This window comes from Trichomycterus rosablanca, chromosome 11 (assembly GCF_030014385.1).
Source record: "Trichomycterus rosablanca isolate fTriRos1 chromosome 11, fTriRos1.hap1, whole genome shotgun sequence".
Taxonomy (NCBI): domain Eukaryota; kingdom Metazoa; phylum Chordata; class Actinopteri; order Siluriformes; family Trichomycteridae; genus Trichomycterus; species Trichomycterus rosablanca.
This window is the reverse complement of record NC_085998.1, coordinates 39,249,455-39,271,203: the sequence shown is the minus strand read 5'-3', so window position 1 is coordinate 39,271,203 and position 21,749 is coordinate 39,249,455. Positions and strand designations below refer to the sequence as shown.

General features: G+C 43.5%; 2 protein-coding genes across 2 annotated transcripts; both read left to right on the top strand.

Moving 5' to 3' along the window:
* Positions 1-1,382: 1,382 nt before the first annotated feature.
* LOC134323405 (extracellular calcium-sensing receptor-like) lies at positions 1,383-5,927 on the top strand. The gene is made up of 5 exons (XM_063004933.1): positions 1,383-1,655; positions 1,738-2,538; positions 3,058-3,288; positions 3,987-4,110; positions 5,029-5,927. Exons 1-5 carry the CDS (start codon positions 1,398-1,400, stop codon positions 5,925-5,927), a joined length of 2,313 nt encoding a protein of 770 aa, XP_062861003.1. The 5' UTR covers positions 1,383-1,397.
* A 7,584-nt stretch (positions 5,928-13,511) lies between these two features.
* LOC134323404 (extracellular calcium-sensing receptor-like) lies at positions 13,512-19,271 on the top strand. Its single transcript, XM_063004932.1, has 5 exons — positions 13,512-13,784; positions 13,867-14,667; positions 15,210-15,440; positions 17,274-17,397; positions 18,373-19,271. Exons 1-5 carry the CDS (start codon positions 13,527-13,529, stop codon positions 19,269-19,271), a joined length of 2,313 nt encoding a protein of 770 aa, XP_062861002.1. The 5' UTR covers positions 13,512-13,526.
* The last annotated feature ends 2,478 nt before the right edge of the window (positions 19,272-21,749 follow it).

Sequence of the window (21,749 nt, the reverse complement as noted above, 5' to 3'; positions counted from 1 at the left end):
AACTGATTCAACTTTGTGGATTTGTGTACCTGGATTATTGAGCATGCATCAACACATAGCGACAATAGTTAAGGGTCTTACTCTACCACCCAGTTTGGTTTGCTAAATGCCTTAAACGTAATTAATGTAAATGAAATGAAAGCTTTGATTAGGTGTCCACATACTTTTTGGCCATATAAAGTGTTGTTCACATTTTGTTAAGATTAATTGGTTAATTAATTTGTAAATTAATAATGTTTTAATATCTTACAGACATGCATACGTACACAAATACATACAAGGAAATGGTCCGGTATCACAGCTTCAAGAAACAGGTGTGCGCTCACGAGTTACAGGCGATTAAAACAACGACCGATTACAACTGCTCCCTCTGCCACTCAAACAAGGTCACGCAAAAGACTGCAAAACTGACATTCACTCACTGAAGCTTAGGAGCATTTTAGAACACCCAGTCCGTCTTCTTTATGTTTTTCTGTACTGAGAGACAACTGGAGTACCAAGGAGAAACCCATTCCAGTTAAAGACTGGATGCTGTTCCAGCAGAAACGGTGGATTAGTTTCATATTAATGCCCATGGTTTTGGATTGAGATATTCAGGTTGTTCATTTATTATGTTTGTAAGAGTGATAAGAGCCGCTCTCAGATACTTCAGAAAACAAAGTCATTAACTCTAAATTACGGTGGTTGTTTGGTTTAATTACCCCGTTATTCCCGGTTGGTTAAGATCCAACAATCCTCCCATTAAATGGAAAATAGAAGAACATCATCCACTGATAACCAGGTATTATAAAGTGTTATTTTAGGTAATGTGTTGTGATGTGCAGATGTTCCTGTATAACAAAAACACATAAAGAAAACAATTTGCTCATCAGTTGTTTTTTGGGGGCCATAAAATTGCTCCAGCTCCACCAGGACTTCCTACAATTACCCCCGAATGTTTCGCTCTGGGCAAATTTAGCTCTACTAAACAGGATCTGCTCCGCTCATTCAGCCATTCTGCAGAGGACATGTGAGCGTCCACGTTCCTCTCCGGTTCACACTCGGTCTGTTATCTCTGCTCCGGTGATGGCTGTGGGTGTCTGGCTGTGGGCGCTGGGGCTCCTCTCCGGGCCGGTCTGGGTGCGCTCTGCGGGACTCTCTTGCACCCTGCAGACGAGGCCGGTCTCTGGAAGCTTGTATAAGGAAGGCGACGTGATTATCGGGGGTCTGTTTCCGGTTTACGTCTCGGCTCCTGAACCCGACCACGCGTTCACGCGCAGGGTCGACGGCGGCCGCTGTCAGAGGTGAGCTTTGCCTGTATTTGTCTCTATCTTTATTTGTTTATATAATATGAAACTCTAACCAACCTTCTCAAACCTCCTAGTTTTGAACTGCGCTCATACCGCTGGCTCCAGACTATGATCTTTACTGTGAAGGAAATCAACGCAGACCCGGTCCTGCTGCCCAACCTCACGCTGGGATACCTGGCTGCAGATACCTGCCTGGCAGAGGCGACCACCCTGAGCGCCGCGTTGGCCATGGTGACAGGACAAGATGAGAACGTGTCCGGGGAACGGTGCACCAAGGCTCCGAAGGTCCCGGTCATTATCGGTGATGCCCGCTCCTCTGCCTCCATGATGGTGGCTGATACACTGGGTGTTTTTAATATTCCCATGGTAGGTGGCAAATTATACCATACTGTGATTACCCATTTACCTTTAATGGTAAGGTTGTTTACTCACGTTCTTTTGTCTCCAGATCAGCTACTTCGCATCCTGCGCGTGCCTCAGCGACCGCACCAGGTACCCGACCTTCCTGCGCACCGTCCCCAGCGACGCCTTCCAAGCCAAAGCCATCGCCCGTCTGCTGCACCTCATGGGCTGGACCTGGATCGGGGTCGTCTCCGGAGACGACGTGTACGGAAAAAGTGGCGTCCAGCACCTGCTGAAGGAACTGCAGGGTTCGGCCGTGTGCGTGGACTACTTCGAGGTCATCCCCAAATCTCACGCGTCGAGCCGGATTCGGCGTATCGTGGAGAGAATCCTGACGTCCAGGGCTCAGGTCGTGGTGACGTTCGCGATCGGTCCGGACGTGGAAGCCTTGCTGAGGGAGGCGGTAAAAATGAACGCCACTGGCAGGCAGTGGATCGCTACTGAAGCCTGGAGCACCTCCACCCACTATACCTCATTTAGTGGTACCTCCCTGGCGGGCACCCTTGGTTTCGCCCTGAGACGGGTGGATATCCAGGGACTGGGCTCCTATATGACACAGCTGAGCCTGGAGATACATCTAAACGACTCGTTAGTGAGAAATCTCTGGGAGGATTTTTTTGGGTGCAGATTCGGAGAGCAAACAGAATCAGAACCTCTAAAACCACAGTGTACTGGGCTGGAGAAGGTGGAGGAACCTGGTCAGACCTACTTTGACGTTAGTTATAACGTGTATAAGGCGGTTTACGCTATTGCGAATGCTATACAGGACATGATGGACTGTGAACCCGGGAAAGGACCGTTTGAGAACGGAGAGTGTCCAGAGATCAAAGCAATAAAACCCAAACAGGTAAAATAATAATAATATTAAGTGAAATGTATAAAGAACCCGAGGGATCTTGATCTTTTATTTTATTTTTTGTTTCTGTGACTTAAACGCTGCTTGATTTGATCCTCCAACCTCCAACCTCCCAACCACAAAGCCGAGATTCGAACCCGGATCTCAGTGGTTGTGGGCTAGAACGCTACACCACCTTTTTTTAATATCCTGGCTCGAAAATATACACACAGCAGCTTTGATTATTAATTCAGTGGCCAATATGAACAGGATGTACATGGAAGAGTGGGCTCCTTCCAGGGTCAGGAAGGGAAGCCTAACAGTTACTGTGTTATGAGAAAATAATGGAAGATGCAGCACAAATTGGCACCTTAATATCCGGCATTTCCTGTAAATCAACCTCTGTGCTCATGGTAATTAAAGCTCACTTGACTGTGGACAGTGTGAAATATATTATATTATTTAATTATTTGGTGCAATGGTGCGTCACGTTGTGTTTTATTTATTTATTTATGTATTTATTTATTTTAGCTCTTGCACTACCTGAAGACGGTGGAGTTCACCACGCCCGTGGGTGAGAAGGTCTTCTTCGATGAGAACGGGGATCCGTCCGCTTCGTACGACATTATAAACTGGCACGTGGGCGCCGAAGGGAAGGTGGAGTTCGTCAAAGTGGGTCAGTTTGACGTAGCAAAGGGACCAGAACAGGACTTTCAGCTAGATCTCACAAAGGTGTTCTGGGGAGGAGGACTGGGGGACAAGGTGAGGATGCTGGAACTGGAGCTTGGACTGAAATGCACATACAGACACAGTAAAGAGAAAAAGTGGCTCATAAGCGTATGTTTGATTCTGTACATCTGTTAGCATGTGTTGGATGTGGTGGTAAAACCTAAACTTAGTCATTTGGAAGGGTGTCCACATACTTTTGACACTTTACTCAAGTAAAAAGCATCTGCACTTGTAATATGTTTGTATTTATTAATTTAGGTTTTTCATTTAATCAAACGCTTGTGTAAACAGGGCTGGTGTATGAAGGTGTGTGTGTGTGTGTGTGTGTGTGTGTGTGTGGGACTTCATTTTGGGCTCCCCCGGGTACAGAGGTCCCTTTGCTCCCCTGTTTAGTGTTGATAGCATCATTACAAGCCTGTCTGTTAAACAGTAGAGGAGTTGGAGTAGGTGCCTCGGAGCAGCACCGTCCCCGGAGACCTGGGTTCGGATCTCACGTCTACACACTGTGTGTTAGAGAAATGTATGTAATGATATGTGTGAAATGTTGCTCTGTATTTGGGGTTTTGGAGTTTGGAGACTCTAGATTGCCCGCTGGGTGTGAGTGATTGATTCGATGGGTGAGCATGTGATGCCCTGTGACAGACTGGCATCCTGTCCCGTGTGTGTTAATGCCCTGTGTCCAGTGTGACCAGTAAATTTTTTTAAAACGTTTATCTTTCCCTTTGTTTCAGGTGCCCGTGTCCGTATGCAGTGAGAGCTGCCCACCGGGCACCAGGAAGGCCGTGCAGAAAGGAAAACCCATCTGCTGTTACGACTGTATACCCTGCGCATTAGGAGAGATCAGCAACACCACAGGTACTGAACATCCACCCGGATACAGGACGTTATTCATTCATTCATTCATTCACTGTCTGTTTTACTGATGATTTATCCTGGTCAGGGTCACAGTGGGTCTGATTCATTTGGCCAGGACGGGTTGCCAGTTCATCACAAAACACACAAACACACACATTCACACTTAGGGTAATTTTAATAGCTCCAGTTTTCCAGACTGCATGTCTTTGGACTGTGTGAGGAAACCGGAGCACCCGGAGGAAACCCACACAGACACGGGGAGAACATGCAAACTTCACACAGAAAGGACCCGGACTGCCCGGACAGCCGGGGAATCGAATTCAGGAACCAGATCCTTTTTGCTGGGACATGACCCACCGTGCCACCCAACTGTTTTATTCTTTACTGCATATGTAGTTACATTCTAATGCTAAGGAAGGAAGAAAGATTAATAAATAAAGAATAAGAAAGAAAAATAAATAAACAAAAAAATAAAGAAAGAATAAGAAAGAAAAATAAATAAATAGAGAAAGAAAGAAAGAAAGAAAGAAAGAAAGAAAGAAAGAAAGAAAGAAAGAAAGAAATAGCAACTTAGCTGATGTAGAAAGTTGTAAAACGTCATTAACTTTGTGTCCTGACCTTCTAAAGTTTAGTTTTAGTGATTGGCTATAGATGATGACTTCTCTGTGCCCATATACAAACAGACTGACTTTACTTGTGAACTACACAGATTAAAAACATGGAACAGTGGTCTTTTAGCCAAGGTAGAGTAGAAAACCCAAACTGTCAACTCATCCAGAGAGAAAAACGCCTTCAGATGATTAGATGTGTGATTTTAAATGTTTATATAATTTATTAATAATAAAAGAAAAACTTAAATATTGTGGCTTTATTAAACTTGAATAAATCTGGACTTGCTGATGGTTCTTTTATTTTTAGACTCCACCGAGTGCACGAAGTGTCCGAAGCGTTTCTGGTCCAACGCTGACCACACGAGGTGCGTCCCGATGCTCATCGAGTTCCTGTCCTTCCAGGATAACATGGGCGTGGTCCTCTCCGTGCTGTCCGTTTCTGGAGCCGCTCTGACCGTCGGCATCCTGCTCGCCTTCTTCCTCCACCGGGACACGCCGCTGGTCCGGGCCAACAACTCCGAGCTGAGCTTCCTCCTCTTACTCTCCCTGAAGCTCTGCTTCCTGTGCGCCCTGGCGTTCATCGGGCGCCCGGCCTCGTGGTCCTGCATGCTGCGCCACACTTTGTTCGGGGTGAGTTTCGTGGTGTGCCTGGCCTGTGTGCTCAGTAAGACCGTGGTGGTCCTGGTGGCCTTCAGAGCGACTCTGCCCGGCTCCAGTGTGATGCGCTACTTCGGTCCGGTCCAGCAGAGATCGGGCATCTTCCTGTGTACGCTGGTTCAGGTGGGCATCTGCGTGCTGTGGCTGGTCCTGGCACCTCCGACGCCCACCGAGAGCGCGGGGGGTGAGCTCGGGGCCCGGGTGGTCCTGCTCTGCGGCGTGGGCTCCATGGTTTGTTTCTCTCTGGTCCTGGGCTACATCGGCCTGCTGGCGGCCATCTGCTTCCTGCTGGCTTTCTTCGCCCGGAAGCTTCCGGACAATTTCAACGAGGCCAAATTCATCACCTTCAGCATGTTGATCTTCTGCGCCGTGTGGATCGCCTTCGTCCCGGCGTACGTCAGCTCTCCGGGGAAGTACAGCGTCGCCGTGGAGATATTCGCCATCCTGGCGTCCAGTTACGGACTTCTGCTGTGTATATTCGGCCCCAAGTGCTACATCATTCTACTCAGACCAGAGAAGAACACCAAAAAGAACATGATGGCCAAATAACTTTAGTTCTGTTGGTCTGTGCGTTATTTAAACTCAATATTATATCAATTAACATTATTAATCATGTACCTATAATTAAAAATTATGTAGTGCAGCAATAAAACACACTAGTACACCAGAGCCGACATGTCAAACTCTCAAGTTCAAATCCGGGCGTCTATGGGGATGATGGGGTGGGAATTCCATACAGATTCATCATTACTGCTGGAATTACTCCCTCTGCTGGCTGATCGATGGTGCTGCACAGAGACGGGGGATAATGAAGATCAGTGTGTGCACGATACGGATCTCCAGGTAAAAAGAAGCGATTGGTACTGCAACAGCTCTGGATCAGTAAGGAAGCCAAATCCGATCAGGTAATTGGATACGACTAAATTGGAAGGAAAATGCATAAAAAATCTAATAGTGTCATTTATGTTAGGTTTATTTTTAAAAAGTGTAAAGTTTAAGAAACTTAAAGCAATAACACGTGTGTGTATAAGTTATTCTTACATTAATAACCTTATATTACAGATTTAGTTTATATTGAAATGATCTTTATTAAATAAAGTGATAGAAAAACACGTATTGATCATTTTTAATGTAATATTTGTTTAATACGTCTTTGTTTTTAACACGCGCTGTACTCACACAGTCTGGTTCATGTTCATATCAGCACTGATGATGGGGTGCTGGTGTCTATCCCAGATTTTCACAGTAACACCCTGGACGGGGTGCCAGTCCATCACAGGGCAAACACACACACACACACACACACACACACACACACTCACCCATTAACCTATAGGGCAATTTAGTGTCTCCAGTTCACCTCACTGACACGTCTTTGGACTGTGGGAGGAAAACGAAGCTCCCTGAGGTAACCCACGCAGACACAGGGAGAACATGCAAACTCCACACAGAAAGGACCCAGACCGCCCCTGGGGATCGAACCCAGGACCTTCCTGCTGTGAGGTGACAGTGCTACCCACAGCAAAAAGAGTCTGGGTTCGATTCCCCAGTCAGACGGTCAGGATCCTTTCTGTGTGGACTTTGCATGTTCTCCCCGTGTCTGTGTGGGTTTCCTCCCACAGCCCAAAGATGTACAGTCCACTTAACTGGAGATACTATAAATTGCCCTGAGTGTAAGTTTGATCTGTGATGACCTGGCGACCTGTCCGGGTTGTTTCCTGTCTTTTACCCAATGAATCAGACCCACCGTGACCCTGACCAGGATGACATAGTGGTAAAACACACACAGAATAAATAAATAAATAAATGAAGTTACATACAGACACGACGTTACTGCTTTAAATATGAATTTTGACTCTGTTGGCCATTTAAACTTACATTTTATTAACATTTTTTATTTATTTTAAAGATCTCACTTCTTTGTGTCCTTTATGTCCTGGTGTGGCGGTGTAGTAAATATGAGGGGTGTCCACATGTTTTTGGCAACATGGTTGATGTAACCTATGTAAAGCATATTTTAGTGGTGCATGACATTGCACTGGTGGCTGGTGGATCCAAAATAAACGCTGATATCGTTTCCCAACCTGCGAAACTGACCGCTGCACCTTTAAGCTCATCTGGAAAGCTTTTAAAATATAATCCTGAACATGTACATTTAAGACTACGTGTATACTACTACATATAATCTTATAAACTACATATAAACTATCTTTCAGTTTGCATTGTGGTTTACTCTGTACATCGTCTTCATGTTTTTCACGCTAATGACTACATTTGTTTTTCTATAAGCTCACAAACCACAATCTGTAGCACAACATTTACTATGCAAATGAATCCTTGACTATATTGTTTGCAAAATAAAACAACAAAGCCCTAAAATAAAGTAAATATAAACACAGGAGAACCAGTTTCATATCCCAGTAGCATTAAAGTGTGTATGATGTGTACCGACATTTATGACTGACCACAATTTATATATTTATTAGGATTTTAACGTCATGTTTTACACTTTGGTTCCATTCATGACAGGAACGGTAGTTACTCATCACACAAGATTCATCAGTTCACAACAAGTTTAATATTAAAAACACAGTCATGGACAATTTAGTATCTTCAATTCACCTCACTTGCAAGTCTTTGGACCGTGGGAGGAAACCCACCTAGACATGGGGAGAACATGAAAACTCTACACAGAAAGGACCCAGACCGTCCCACCTGAGGATCGAACCCAGGACCTTTTTGCTATGAGGCGACTGTGCTACCCACTGACCACAAATTAGAGCAGAATTATGTGACTGTGTGATGAAAGCACAATGTGGCCGTATTCTGACACAACATACAAAGAACCTCGTAGAAGAACCACTTTGGCTGATACAAATACTGGGGATTTAAACCCTGGGGCCCAGAGGTTGTAGGCTAGTGTAATTGACCACCCGAGCACCACCACCACAGTACCCAGTTTACATATTGGCATGAGGGTGGCAGGGCTCTACCCCCTGTACTCCGGTTAATTATTATTATTATTTTGTCTTTTTAAGGTTGTTTGTGTCCAGAATTACTTTACTCATCTTTAGTTTGTACTGATTTGGGCTTACTGGCCACCAAATGTGGTCACAATCAGAACTCATAGTGCATCATGGCCTACAGTTTACTACCAAGAAAAGGTCAAATCACTTAGGAAGGAAACTGTCACCATGCATTTCAGTAATTCTCTCTCAGATCAGACCCGAATCCCTCGGTAAACGTTCAACACACCGGTGGATTCATAATCGCTCAAACCGCCACCACAAACATGTACAAACACGTCACATTACAGTTTATTATTGTTATCGTCGGGTTCGTTCTCCCTGATGTGATGAGCAGCAGGTGCTGGAGACGGTGAGAAAGTCCCTGGAGAAGCAGGACGAGTGTTCCGAAAGAGCTGCTGGTGCTTCGTATCCACCCCGTATCCACCCCGTCAGGAGCAATTAGCACCAAACCCTCGTGTTTTTCACTTTGCTCTTTTGATACACACTAATAAAAAATAAATATACCCACGTACGCTCGTCCTACCGAGACGTAATTAAATCTGTTTTTAATGTTACGTTTTCCACAAGTGAATAAGAGAAATGTAGTGGCGCCACACAAATGTCCGCGGAATGGCTCGTTTTATTCGAGTGCGGATTCGTGACGTGACCTTAAGTGACCTTTAATAAGCAGCAGCAGCCAAAAGTGCACAACAGAGATCATTTCTGATTAAATTATATTATATTAATTCTGTTTAAATAAGTTTGTAGGCGATTAAATTAATCTGAGTGGTCCGCTTTATTCAAGACGCATTTCATTAAAGCACGGCTGTTTGTAAATCTACCTGAAAGTAATATATGTACAATTCCAATTACAGTTTTAATGTGGGACTCTAATCTGGGAATCTGCAATATTGAAGTCTTCATCGTTAATGTTTCTAAATGTATTATATTCAGTTCTTTTATAGGTTTTGCACCACGTGTCTGAAAACCTACAGACTAAAAATTGGAACAGTTTTATGATGAGGCCACGGTGCCGTTTATGTACTAGATTATAACTAAAGTAACGTTATTAATTTATATTCAGTTTCAATTGGACGTTGTAGCTTAGTGGTTAAGGTACTGGACTAGTAATCAGAAGGTTGCTGGTTCAAGCCCCATCACTGCCAGGATGCCACTGTTGGGCCCTTGAACAAGGCCCTTAACCCTCAATTGTTCAGACAGTATACTGTCACGACTGTAAGATGCTTTGGATAAAAGCATCCGCTACAAATATCACGTACAATATCGTCTTATTACACTCTTATCTTTTGTCAGACCACCTTTACCAAAAAAACTAATAAATAAATAAGAAATAGGGTGGCATGATGGTGCAGTGGGTAGCGCTATCACCTCACAGCAAGAAGGGTTCGGGCCTGGGTTCAATTCCCTGACTGAGCAGCCAGGGTCCTTTCTATGTGAAGTTTGCATGTTCTCCCAGTGTCCACGAGTAATGTCTAACATCTTAACTCTTTCCTATATATATTTGCTTTAATTTGCATTACAGGTCATAGTGAATGTACAAATCCCTGTTTATTTGATTTGCTTTTTACATGCAGTCTCAACTCTTCAGGCTTTTTTAATCCTGTTTTATGTCATTGTTAAAATTCAGTTCTAATTTCTATTGTTAATATTTTGCTTTTTGCGTATATCTATTAAAATCAGAATAAATACATACCCAATAACTAATATCCAATATAAATAATATTATTAATCAGTATTGATATTAATAAGCGCATAACAAATTAAGGCTGAATTATTACAGCGACACACGGCGCCCTCTAGTGGAGAAATAACAAACTACTGATTAAATGGCTTTTTGGCCTTTTTTAGCAGCCATAGAAACACCAAGTCATTCATTCATTGTCTGATTTACCACACCTACAAAACTCTAACTAGTTTTTATTAATTAATAGTTAATTATCATATTTTAACCGCTTATCTAATGAGTTCGGAGCGGGCGATCTTTACTGTTACCCTAAAACTCAGCACAGAAGGATGTGTTGGACACAGAATGTTCGATGAATTGTGTTACCTGATATTTTAAATAAATGTAAACAACATTTCTGACAACTTTTACACCTAAAACTAAACATATTTCTCTGTATGAATCCGTTTATGTTTCAGGAATCAACTTTAAAACATTGTTGTCGACTCTGAACTACACATGCCAACCAAACTGAAGTTAATGAAACAAAATATAAAACTGTGCATGTTAGGAAAATGATAAAATGTGATATTAATAAAGAAATAACTACAGCTGTGTTCATAAAATAGTTTGATTACCTACAAGCTACAAGCAAGGAAAGGAATCACTTTAAAATGACTCAGAAAAGATCTCTAGCCCACACTGAATGGATATAATTATAGGAATTTACTATATACAGTGAGGAAAATAAATATTTGATGCACTGCCAATTTTGCAAGTTTTCCCACCTACAAAGAATGGAGAGGGCTGTAATTTTTATCGTAGGCACACTTCAACTGTGAGAGACTCTAGAGAGAGAATCTAAAAAAAAATCCAGATAATCACATTGAATGATTTTTAAATAATTAATTTGCATTTTATTGCATGAAATAAGTATTTGATCACCTACCAACCAGCAAGAATTCTGGCTCTCACAGACCTGATAGTTTTTCTTTAAGAAACCCTCCTATTCTGCACTCATTACCTGTATTTATTGCACCAGTTTGAACTCGTAACCTGTATAAAAGACACCTGTCCTCATACTCAATCAATCACACTACAACTTTTCACCAAGACCAAAGAGCTGTCTAAGGACACCAGGGACAAAATTGTAGACCTGCACAAGGCTGGGATGGGCTACAGGACAATAGCAAGCCGCTTGGTGAGAACAATCTGTTGGCGCAATTATTAGAAAATGGAAGAAACACAAGATGACTGCCAATCTTCCTCGGTCTGCTGCTCCATGCAAGATCTCACCTCGTGGGGTAAGGATGATCCTGAGAAAGGTCAAGAATCAGCCCAGAACCACACGGGAGGACCTGGTCAATGACCTGAAGAGAGCTGGGACCACAGTCTCAAAGGTTTCTGTACCAAATATTAAGTTCTGTTTTTCCATTGTATCAAATACTTATTCTATGCAATAAAATGCAAATAAATTATTTAGAAATCATACAATGTGATTATCTGGATTTTTTTTTTTAGATTCTGTCTTTCACCGTTGAAGTGTCCCTACGATAAAAATTACAGCCCTCTCCATTCTTTGTAGGTGGGAAAACTTGCAAAATCGGCAGTGTATCAAATACTTATTTTCCTCACTGTATATTTTAACTTAAATAGGCATTATATTGATTGTTCTTTATTTATCCTAGATAACAATGTGGTATTTAATTATTGACACTGAAGGCCTACAGGGCAAAAGACTTCATGATAATACTGAATTAACGCTGTAATCTACAGCCCCCTCTAGTGGAGACAAAATCTAAAACACACACTTTAAAAAATAAATAAAATAAACAATCATTTAAATAAATAAACAAGTCAGTAAGCAAAGCATTATATAGCAAAGCATATATCTTATTTTAACTGTAAATGTTGTGTATTGGATTCTTAGTCTTTACGTGTGTGTAAGTCTATGTTGTCCCAGCAAGACTGTATTTCAGCCTTGAGCCCAGTGTTTCCCTCTGGCACAGGACTCACCGCAGCCCAGATCAGGCTTGTGTGGTCACTGCAGTGACACTGACATGGTGGTGGTGTGTTAGTGTGTGTTGTGCTGGTATGAGTGGATCAGACACAGCAGCACACTGGAGTTTTTAAATACCGTGTCCACTCTATTAGACACTCCTACCTAGTCGGTCCACCTTGTAGATGTAAAGTCAGAGACGATCGCTCATCTATTGCTGCTGTTTGAGTCGCTCATCTTCTAGACCTTCATCAGTGGTCACAGGACGCTGCCCACGGGGCGCTGTTGGCTGGATATTTTTGGTTGGTGGACGATTCTCAGTCCAGCAGAGACAGTAAGGTGTTTAAAAACTCCAGCACAACACACACTAACACACCACCACCATGTCAGTGTCACTGCAGTGCTGAGAATGATCCACCACCTAAATAATACCTGCTCTGTGGGGGTCCTGACCATTGAAGAACAGGGTGAAGGGGGGTAACAAAGCATGTAAAGAAACAGATGGACTACAGTCAGTAATTGTAGAACTATAAAGTGCTTCTATATGGTAAGTGGAGCTGATAAAATGGACAGCGAGTGTAGAAACAAGGAGGTGGTTTTAATGTTATGGCTGGTCGGTGTAGGTCTATATTAATGGTTTTGGATTGAGATATTCAGCTTGTTCTTTTATTATGTTTGTAAGAGTGATAAGAGCCGCTCTCAGATCCTTCAGAAAACAAAGTCATTAACTCTAAATTACGGTGGTTGTTTGGTTTAATTACCCCGTTATTCCCGGTTGGTTAAGATCCAACAATCCTCCCATTAATGGAAAATAGAAGAACATCATCCACTGATAACCAGGTATTATAAAGTGTTATTTTAGGTAATGTGTTGTGATGTGCAGATGTTCCTGTATAACAAAAACACATAAAGAAAACAATTTGCTCATCAGTTGTTTTTTTGGGGGCCATAAAATTGCTCCAGCTCCACCAGGACTTCCTACAATTACCCCCCAATGTTTCGCTCTGGGCAAATTTAGCTCTACTAAACAGGATCTGCTCCGCTCATTCAGCCATTCTGCGGAGGAAATGTGAGCCTCCACGTTCCTCTCCGGTTCACACTCGGTCTGTTATCTCTGCTCCGGTGATGGCTGTGGGTGTCTGGCTGTGGGCGCTGGGGCTCCTCTCCGGGCCGGTCTGGGTGCGCTCTGTGGGACTCTCTTGCACCCTGCAGACGAGGCCGGTCTCTGGAAGCTTGTATAAGGAAGGCGACGTGATTATCGGGGGTCTGTTTCCGGTTTACGTCTCGGCTCCTGAACCCGACCACGCTTTTACGCGCAGGGTCGACGGCGGCCGCTGTCAGAGGTGAGCTTTGCCTGTATTTGTCTCTATCTTTATTTGTTTATAGAATATGAAACTCTAACCAACCTTCTCAAACCTCCTAGTTTTGAACTCTGGTCATACCGCTGGCTCCAGACTATGATCTTTGCTGTGAAGGAAATCAACGCGGACCCGGTCCTGCTGCCCAACCTCACGCTGGGATACCTGGTTGCAGATACCTGCCTGGCAGAGGCGAACACCCTGAGCGCCGCGCTGGCCATGGTGACAGGACAAGATGAGAACGTATCCGGGGAACGGTGCACCAAGGCTCCGAAGGTCCCGGTCATTATCGGTGATGCCCGCTCGTCTGGCTCCATGGTGGTGGCTGATACACTGGGTGTTTTTGATATTCCCATTGTAGGTGGCAAATTATACCATACCATGATTACCCATTTACCTTTAATGGTAAGGTTGTTTACTCACGTTCTTTTGTCTCCAGATCAGCTACTTCGCATCCTGCGCGTGCCTCAGCGACCGCACCAGGTACCCGACCTTCCTGCGCACCATTCCCAGCAACGCCTTCCGAGCAAAAGCCATCGCCCGTCTGCTACACGTCATGGGCTGGACCTGGGTCGGGGTCGTCTCCAGTGACGACGTGTCCGGACAAAGTGGCGTCCAGCACCTGCTGAAGGAACTGCAGGGTTCGGCCGTGTGCGTGGACTACTTCGAGGTCATCCCCAAATCTCACGCGCCGAGCCGGATTCGGCGTATCGTGGAGAGAATCCAGACGTCCAGGGCTCAGGTCGTGGTGATGATCGCGATCAGTCAAGACGTGGAAGCCTTGCTGAGGGAGGCGATAAAAATGAACGCCACCGGCAGGCAGTGGATAGCTACTGAAGCCTGGAGCACCTCCACCCACTATACCTCATTTAGTGGAACCTCCCTGGCGGGCACCCTTGGTTTCGCCCTGAGACAGGTGGATATCCATGGACTGGGCTCCTACATGACACAGCTGAGCCTGGAGATACATCTAAACGACTCGTTAGTGAGAAATCTCTGGGAGGATTTTTTTGGGTGCAGATTCGGGGAGCAAACAGAATCAAAACCTCTAAAACCACAGTGTACTGGGCTGGAGAAGGTGGAGGAACCTGGTCAGACCTACTTTGACATTAGTTATAGCGTGTACAAGGCGGTTTACGCTGTTGCGAATGCTATACAGGACATGATGGACTGTGAACCCGGGAAAGGACCGTTTGAGAGCGGCGAGTGTCCTGAGATCAAACCAATAAAACCCAAACAGGTAAAATAATAATAATATTAAGAGAAATGTATAAAGAACCCGAGGGATCTTGATCTTTTATTTTATTTTTTGTTTCTGTGACTTAAACGCTGCTTGATCCTGGTCAGGGTCGTGAGTTCTTCACCTCCAACCTCCCAACCACAAAGCAAAGCCGAGATTCGAACCCGGATCTCAGTGGTTGTGGGCTAGAACGCTACACCACCTTTTTTTAAAATATCCTGGCTCAAAAATATACACACAGCAACTTTGATTATTAATTCAGTGGCCAATATGAACAGGATTATATCAACTGCATGCATTAAAAATACATGGAAGAGTGGGCTCCGTACAGGGTCAGGAAGGGAAGCCTAACTTACTGTGTTATGAGAAAATAATGGAAGATGCAGCACAAATTGGCACCTTAATATTCGGCATTTCCTGTACAGCAGCCTCTGTGCTCATGGTAATTAAAGCTCACTTGACTGTGGACAGTGTGAAATATATTATTTAATTATTTGGTGGAATGGTGTTTTATTTATTTATTTATGTATTATTTATTTTAGCTCTTGCACTACCTGAAGGCGGTGGAGTTCACCACGCCCGTGGGTGAGAAGGTCTTCTTCGATGAGAACGGGGATCCGTCCGCTTCGTACGACATTATAAACTGGCAAGTGGGCGCCGAAGGGAAGGTGGAGTTCGTCAAAGTAGGTCAGTTTGACGTAGCAGAAGGACCAGAACAGGACTTTCAGCTAGACCTCACAAAGGTGTTCTGGGGAGGAGGACTGGGGGACAAGGTAAGGATGCTGGAACTGGAGCTTGGACTGAAATGCACATACAGACACAGTAAAGAGAAAATGGTTGGGACAACACATAAATAAATAAATAAATACAGGGCAGCTGTAGCCTAGTGGTTAAGGTACTGGTCCAGTAATCAGAAGGTTGCCAGTTCAAGCCTCACCACTGCCAAGTTGCCACTGTTGGGCCCTTGAGCAAGGCCCTTAACTCTCAATTGCTTAGATTGTATACTGTCACAGTACTGTAAGTCACTTTGGGGTCTGCCAAATGCAAAAAATGTAAATGTAAACTGTCTGGGCCCTCTAGATATTTAAAAAATAATAATATACACAATGTAATTAGTTATATTTTATTTACTATAATTCGAGAATCAACATTTAAACAAACACAATCTAAACAATGCCGATTTAACTCGTGTTCGAGTGTGAAGGGTTAAATTAATTGCGCCTCTTTTTCGCCCTCTGCTGGCGCTAGAAAGAACGTCATGCTGTTTCCAGTTTTAGATTTTCAGAAGACCGAGATCAATAATAATCCTTAAAAGACGATTTATTATAATTATTATAATTATTTATTATAATTATTATAATTTATCTAAATAGACAGGCTTTGCTATCAGTAACTTTATGAAAAGTCCCGCCCGCTGTTCCAGCTACAGTAATATAAACTTGTGTGGTGATGGTTCCATTTCAAAGCCTGAACCAACGTCTTCATTTTAGTTTCTTTATATTTCTAATAAAACACACACAGATTAAAATCGGGTCTTATTTTGAAGAACCTCAGCTAAGCTGTAAGCTTCTTTTTTATTTACTTTGTACTTCAGTGCTGTGATTTACTGCATGATTTTATTTTGCTTGATTATTTGAGGTGAAAAACTCTCAATATAGAAACAAATACAGCCTCGTAATATTACGTATGTAAAATATAAATACTGTAATTTATCAGATTGTATTTTTTCTGTTTTTAAGGTTATAAATAAGATAATCCTTTATTAGTCCCACAGTGTTACAGCAGCAAAGGGATAGCAAGGCACAACAATATATACATTATCAATAATAAAAGTCAAAAACAAATACAAATACAAAAGATTGATAAGTTATTAGAATTATTGCTGAAAAGTAGCATTCTAATCTAAAAAAAAAAGTGACACCATGTTTACCAGTGCTGTATATGTTCATGATAGAGTCTCCAAGTGGCAAGGGGGTGAAATTGGGGTGTGGTGGTAAAACCTACAGTCAGTAATTTGGAAGGGTGTCCACATATTTTTGACACTCCATCCAAGTAAAAAGCAGCTGCACTTGTTTTATGTTTGTGTTTATTAATTGAGTGTTTTTCATTCAATCACACCCTTGTGTAAACAGTGCTGGTGTATGAAGGTGTGTGTGTGTGTGTGTGTGTGTGTGTGTGTGTGTGTGTGTGTGTGTGTGTGTGTGTGTGTGTGTGGGACTTCATTTTGGGCTCCCCCGGGTACAGAGGTCCCTTTGCTCCCCTGTTTAGTGTTGATAGCATCATTACAAGCCTGTCTGTTAAACAGTAGAGGAGTTGGAGTAGGTGCCTCGGAGCAGCACCGTCCCCGGAGACCTGGGTTCGGATCTCACGTCTACACACTGTGTGTGAGAGAAATGTATGTAATGATATGTGTGAAATGTTGCTCTGTATTTGGGGTTTTGGAGTTTGGAGACTCTAGATTGCCCGCTGGGTGTGAGTGATTGATTCGATGGGTGAGCATGTGATGCCCTGTGACAGACTGGCATCCTGTCCCGTGTGTGTTAATGCCCTGTGTCCAGTGTGACCAGTAAATTTTTTGAAAACGTTTATCTTTCCCTTTGTTTCAGGTGCCCGTGTCCGTATGCAGTGAGAGCTGCCCGCCGGGCACCAGGAAGGCCGTGCAGAAAGGAAAACCCATCTGCTGTTACGACTGTATACCCTGCGCATTAGGAGAGATCAGCAACACCACAGGTACTGAACATCCACCCGGATACAGGACGTTATTCATTCATTCATTTACTGTCTGTTTTGCTGATGATTTATCCTGGTCAGGGTCACAGTGAGTCCAATGAATTTGGCAAAATGCACAAAACACTCAGGACGGGTTGCCAGTCCATCACAAAACACACACATTCACTCTCAGGGCAATTTTTAGTATCTCTAGTTATCCTGCAGGTCTTTGGACTGTGGTAGGAAACCGGAGTACCCGGAGGAAACCCACACAGACACAGAGAGAACAAGCCAGGGAATCGAACCAAGAACCAGATCCCTCTTGCTTTAAGCCAACAGTGCTACCCACCGTGCCAGCTTAATATTTTATTCTTTATTGCATATCTGCATAAATTGTAATGCTAAGTCACCTGTAGGGGGCGCGAGTGACTTGAGACTTCAATCATTTTTGTAAATGGCTTGAAACAAGAAAGAAAGAAAGAAAGAAAGAAAGAAAGAAAGAAAGAAAGAAAGAAAGAAAGAAAGAAAGAAAGAAAGAAAGAAAGAAAGAAAGAAAGAAAGAAAGAAAGAAAGAAAGAAAGAAAGAAAGAAAGAAAGAAAGAAAGAAAGAAAGAAAGAAAGAAAGAAAGAAAGAATCTACATTTAGCAACTTAGTTGAACTTAAAAAGATGTAAAACGTCATTACCTTTGTGTCCTGACCTTCTATAGTTTTGTTTTAGTGACTGATCGGTTATAGATGATTTCTCTGTGCCCATATACAAACAGACAGACTTTACTTTTCACTGCACCCAATAAAACATTGAACAGTGGTCTTTTAGCCAAGGTAGAGAAGAAAATCCAAACTGTCAACTCATCCAGAGAGAAAAACGCCTTCAGATGATTAGATGTGATTTTAAATGTTTATATATTTTATTAATAATAAAAGAAAAACTTAAATATTGTGGCTTTATTAAACTTGAATAAATCTGGACTTGCTGATGGTTCTTTTATTTTTAGACTCCACCGAGTGCACGAAGTGTCCGAAGCGTTTCTGGTCCAACGCCGACCACACAAGGTGCGTCCCGATGCTCATCGAGTTCCTGTCCTTCCAGGATAACATGGGCGTGGTCCTCTCCGTGCTGTCCGTCTCTGGAGCCGCTCTGACCGCCGGCGTCCTGCTCGCCTTCTTCCTCCACCGGGACACGCCGCTGGTCCGGGCCAACAACTCCGAGCTGAGCTTCCTCCTCTTACTCTCCCTGAAGCTCTGCTTCCTGTGCGCCCTGGCGTTCATCGGGCGCCCGGCCTCGTGGTCCTGCATGCTGCGCCACACTTTGTTCGGGGTGAGTTTCGTGGTGTGCCTGGCCTGTGTGCTCAGTAAGACCGTGGTGGTCCTGGTGGCCTTCAGAGCGACTCTGCCCGGCTCCAGCGTGATGCGCTACTTCGGTCCGGTCCAGCAGAGGTTGGGCATCTTCCTGTGTACGCTGGTACAGGTGGGCATCTGCGTGCTGTGGCTGGTCCTGGCGCCTCCGACGCCCACCGAGAGCGCGGGGGGTGAGCTCGGGGCCCGGGTGGTCCTGCTCTGCGGCGTGGGCTCCATGGTTTGTTTCTCTCTGGTCCTGGGCTACATCGGCCTGCTGGCGGCCATCTGCTTCCTGCTGGCTTTCTTCGCCCGGAAGCTTCCGGACAATTTTAACGAGGCCAAATTCATCACCTTCAGCATGTTGATCTTCTGCGCCGTGTGGATCGCCTTCGTCCCGGCGTACGTCAGCTCTCCGGGGAAGTACAGCGTCGCCGTGGAGATATTCGCCATCCTGGCGTCCAGTTACGGACTTCTGCTGTGTATATTCGGCCCCAAGTGCTACATCATTCTACTCAGACCAGAGAAGAACACCAAAAAGAACATGATGGCTAAATAACTTTAGTTCTGTTGGTCTGTGCGTTATTTAAACTCAATATTAATGTCAATTAACATTATTAATCATGTACCTATAATTAAAAATTATATAGTGCAGCAATAAAACATACTAGCAGACCAGAGCCAACATGTCAAACTCCTAATTTCAAATTCGGGCACCTATGGGGACGATGGGGTGGGAATTCCATACAGATTCATCATTACTGCTGGAGTTACTCCCTCTGCTGGCTGATCGATGGTGCTGCACAGAGACGGGGGATAATGAAGATCAGTGTGTGCGCGATACGGATCACCAGGTAAAAAGAAGCGATTGGTACTGCAACAGCTCTGGATCAGTAAGGAAGCCAAATCCGATCAGGTAATTGGATACGACTAAATTGGAAGGAAAATGCATAAAAAATCTAATAGTGTCATTTATGTTAGGTTTATTTTTAAAAATGTAAAGTTTAAGAAACTTAAAGCAATAACACGTGTGTGTATAAGTTATTCTTACATTAATAACCTTATATTACAGATTTAGTTTATATTGAAATGATCTTTATTAAATAAAGTGATAGAAAAACACGTATTGATCATTTTTAATGTAATATTTGTTTAATACGTCTTTATTTTTAACACCTGCTGTACTCACACAGTCTGGTTCATGTTCATATCAGCACTGATGTTTACTGAGTTCTGGTTTTTACTGGTTTTAGAACCATCGCTGTTCATATTTCTCATATAATTCTCACACAAGCTGGAAAATGTGTTTTGGGGGGCATGCTGGTGTCTATCCCAGCTTTTCAATGGGTGCAAGGCACACAGTAATACCCTGGACGGGGTGCCAGTCCATCACAGGGCAAACACACACACACACACCCATTAACCTATAGGGCAATTTAGTGTCTTCAGTTCACCTCACTTGCACGTCTATGGACTGTGGGAGGAAAACGAAGCTCCCTGAGATAACCCACGCAGACACGGGGAGAACATGCAAACTCCACACAGAAAGGACCCAGACCGCCCCTGGGGATCGAATCCAGGACCTTCCTGCTGTGAGGTGACAGTGCTACCCACAGCAAAAAGAGTCTGGGTTCGATTCCCCAGTCAGACGGTCAGGACCCTTTCTGTGTGGACTTTGCATGTTCTCCCCGTGTCTGTGTGGGTTTCCTCCCACAGCCCAAAGATGTACAGTCCACTTAACTGGAGATACTATAAATTGCCCTGAGTGTAAGTTTGATCTGTGATGAACTGGCGACCTGTCCGGGTTGTTTCCTGTCTTTTACCTAATTAATCAGACCCACCGTGACCCTGACCAGGTGGCGCAGCGGTAAAAAGAAACGCGCCTGCAACCAGGGCTGGATTCTGAGAAGCGTCGTATCGAATCCAGCCTTGCTTTACCGGTTCAAAGCTGAGTGGCTATATGAGCAACGATTGGCCGGTTGCTCATGTGGGGGGTGGGACAAAGAACCGGATGTGGGTCTCTCTCTGTCAGAATGCGGTTGCGTTCTCTGCCGGCCGATTGGAGGCGCTTACACAGAGATGGGAGGGGGTGCACTTAGGGTGTGTCTCTCCGCATGCAACGCTAGGTGGCGCCAAACTCGTCAATGTGTGGGTGGCAAAGATGCATCTGGCTGCTGCTCGTGTTTCGGAGGGGATACGGGTTAGCTTCGATCACCTCCGTCAGGGCAGGGTTCGGCATAGACAGAGAGGAAGCACGATGCTAATTGAACAATTGGATGCGCTAAAAAGGGGAGAAAAAGGGGTAAAAAAAAAAAAACACACTGAATAAATAAATGAATGAAGTTACATACAGACACGGCGTTACTGCTTTAAATATGAATTTTGACTCTGTTGGCCATTTAAACTTACATTTTATTAACAATTTTTATTTATTTTAACACATTACACACCGAACGTAATAAAAAATATGTACATGTGAAATATTAATACATTAAAAACAGTAAATGTTGTAAATCCATCATTCAGCTCTTAACACAGAATCTAGGGTTCTATTCTATCATCCTATTCATCTTTATTTCTGTCTTAAGTATTGATGTAATTAAAAAAAAAAAAGGATTTAAAACACATTAAACACATCAGATAAAAATATTGAGTTATAATAAGTTCAGTGATAAAACCTAAATGAATGGTGAACTGACCACGAGGGGGCGCCAACTTTTCATTTGTGATCGTTAGAATTTCTAGCTCGATGTTTCCTTTAAGGTGACGAGTGGATTCGAACCCTGTTAGAAAAATGTGCAGCATTATAGTGCTAATGAGATTCAGACGTCAGAAGTCATTCCAATTCATCCCAAACATGTTTATTAGGGTTGCGGTCAAGAATCTGTGCAGGACACTGGAGTCCATCCACATGGATCCACATTGTGTCACTTTGAGGTAAAACAGAAAAGTTGGATGTAAACTGTTTCATTTGTCATATTATTTATTTTATTCGGTAATTAGAATGGGTGTCCACATATTTATGGCTGTCCTCTAT

What these genes read in the sequence shown, in the direction of transcription:
- LOC134323405 (XM_063004933.1), top strand. Translation starts at nt 1,398, where the DNA reads ATGATCTTTACTGTGAAGGAAATCAACGCAGACCCGGTCCTGCTGCCC. An exon ending in AAGCAATAAAACCCAAACAG is followed by an intron (nt 2,539 to 3,057) that starts GTAAAATAATAA and finishes TATTTATTTTAG; the next exon opens with CTCTTGCACTACCTGAAGAC. An exon ending in GAGGAGGACTGGGGGACAAG is followed by an intron (nt 3,289 to 3,986) that starts GTGAGGATGCTG and finishes CCTTTGTTTCAG; the next exon opens with GTGCCCGTGTCCGTATGCAG.
- LOC134323404 (XM_063004932.1), top strand. Translation starts at nt 13,527, where the DNA reads ATGATCTTTGCTGTGAAGGAAATCAACGCGGACCCGGTCCTGCTGCCC. An exon ending in GTGTTTTTGATATTCCCATT is followed by an intron (nt 13,785 to 13,866) that starts GTAGGTGGCAAA and finishes TTTTGTCTCCAG; the next exon opens with ATCAGCTACTTCGCATCCTG. An exon ending in AGAGATCAGCAACACCACAG is followed by an intron (nt 17,398 to 18,372) that starts GTACTGAACATC and finishes TTTTATTTTTAG; the next exon opens with ACTCCACCGAGTGCACGAAG.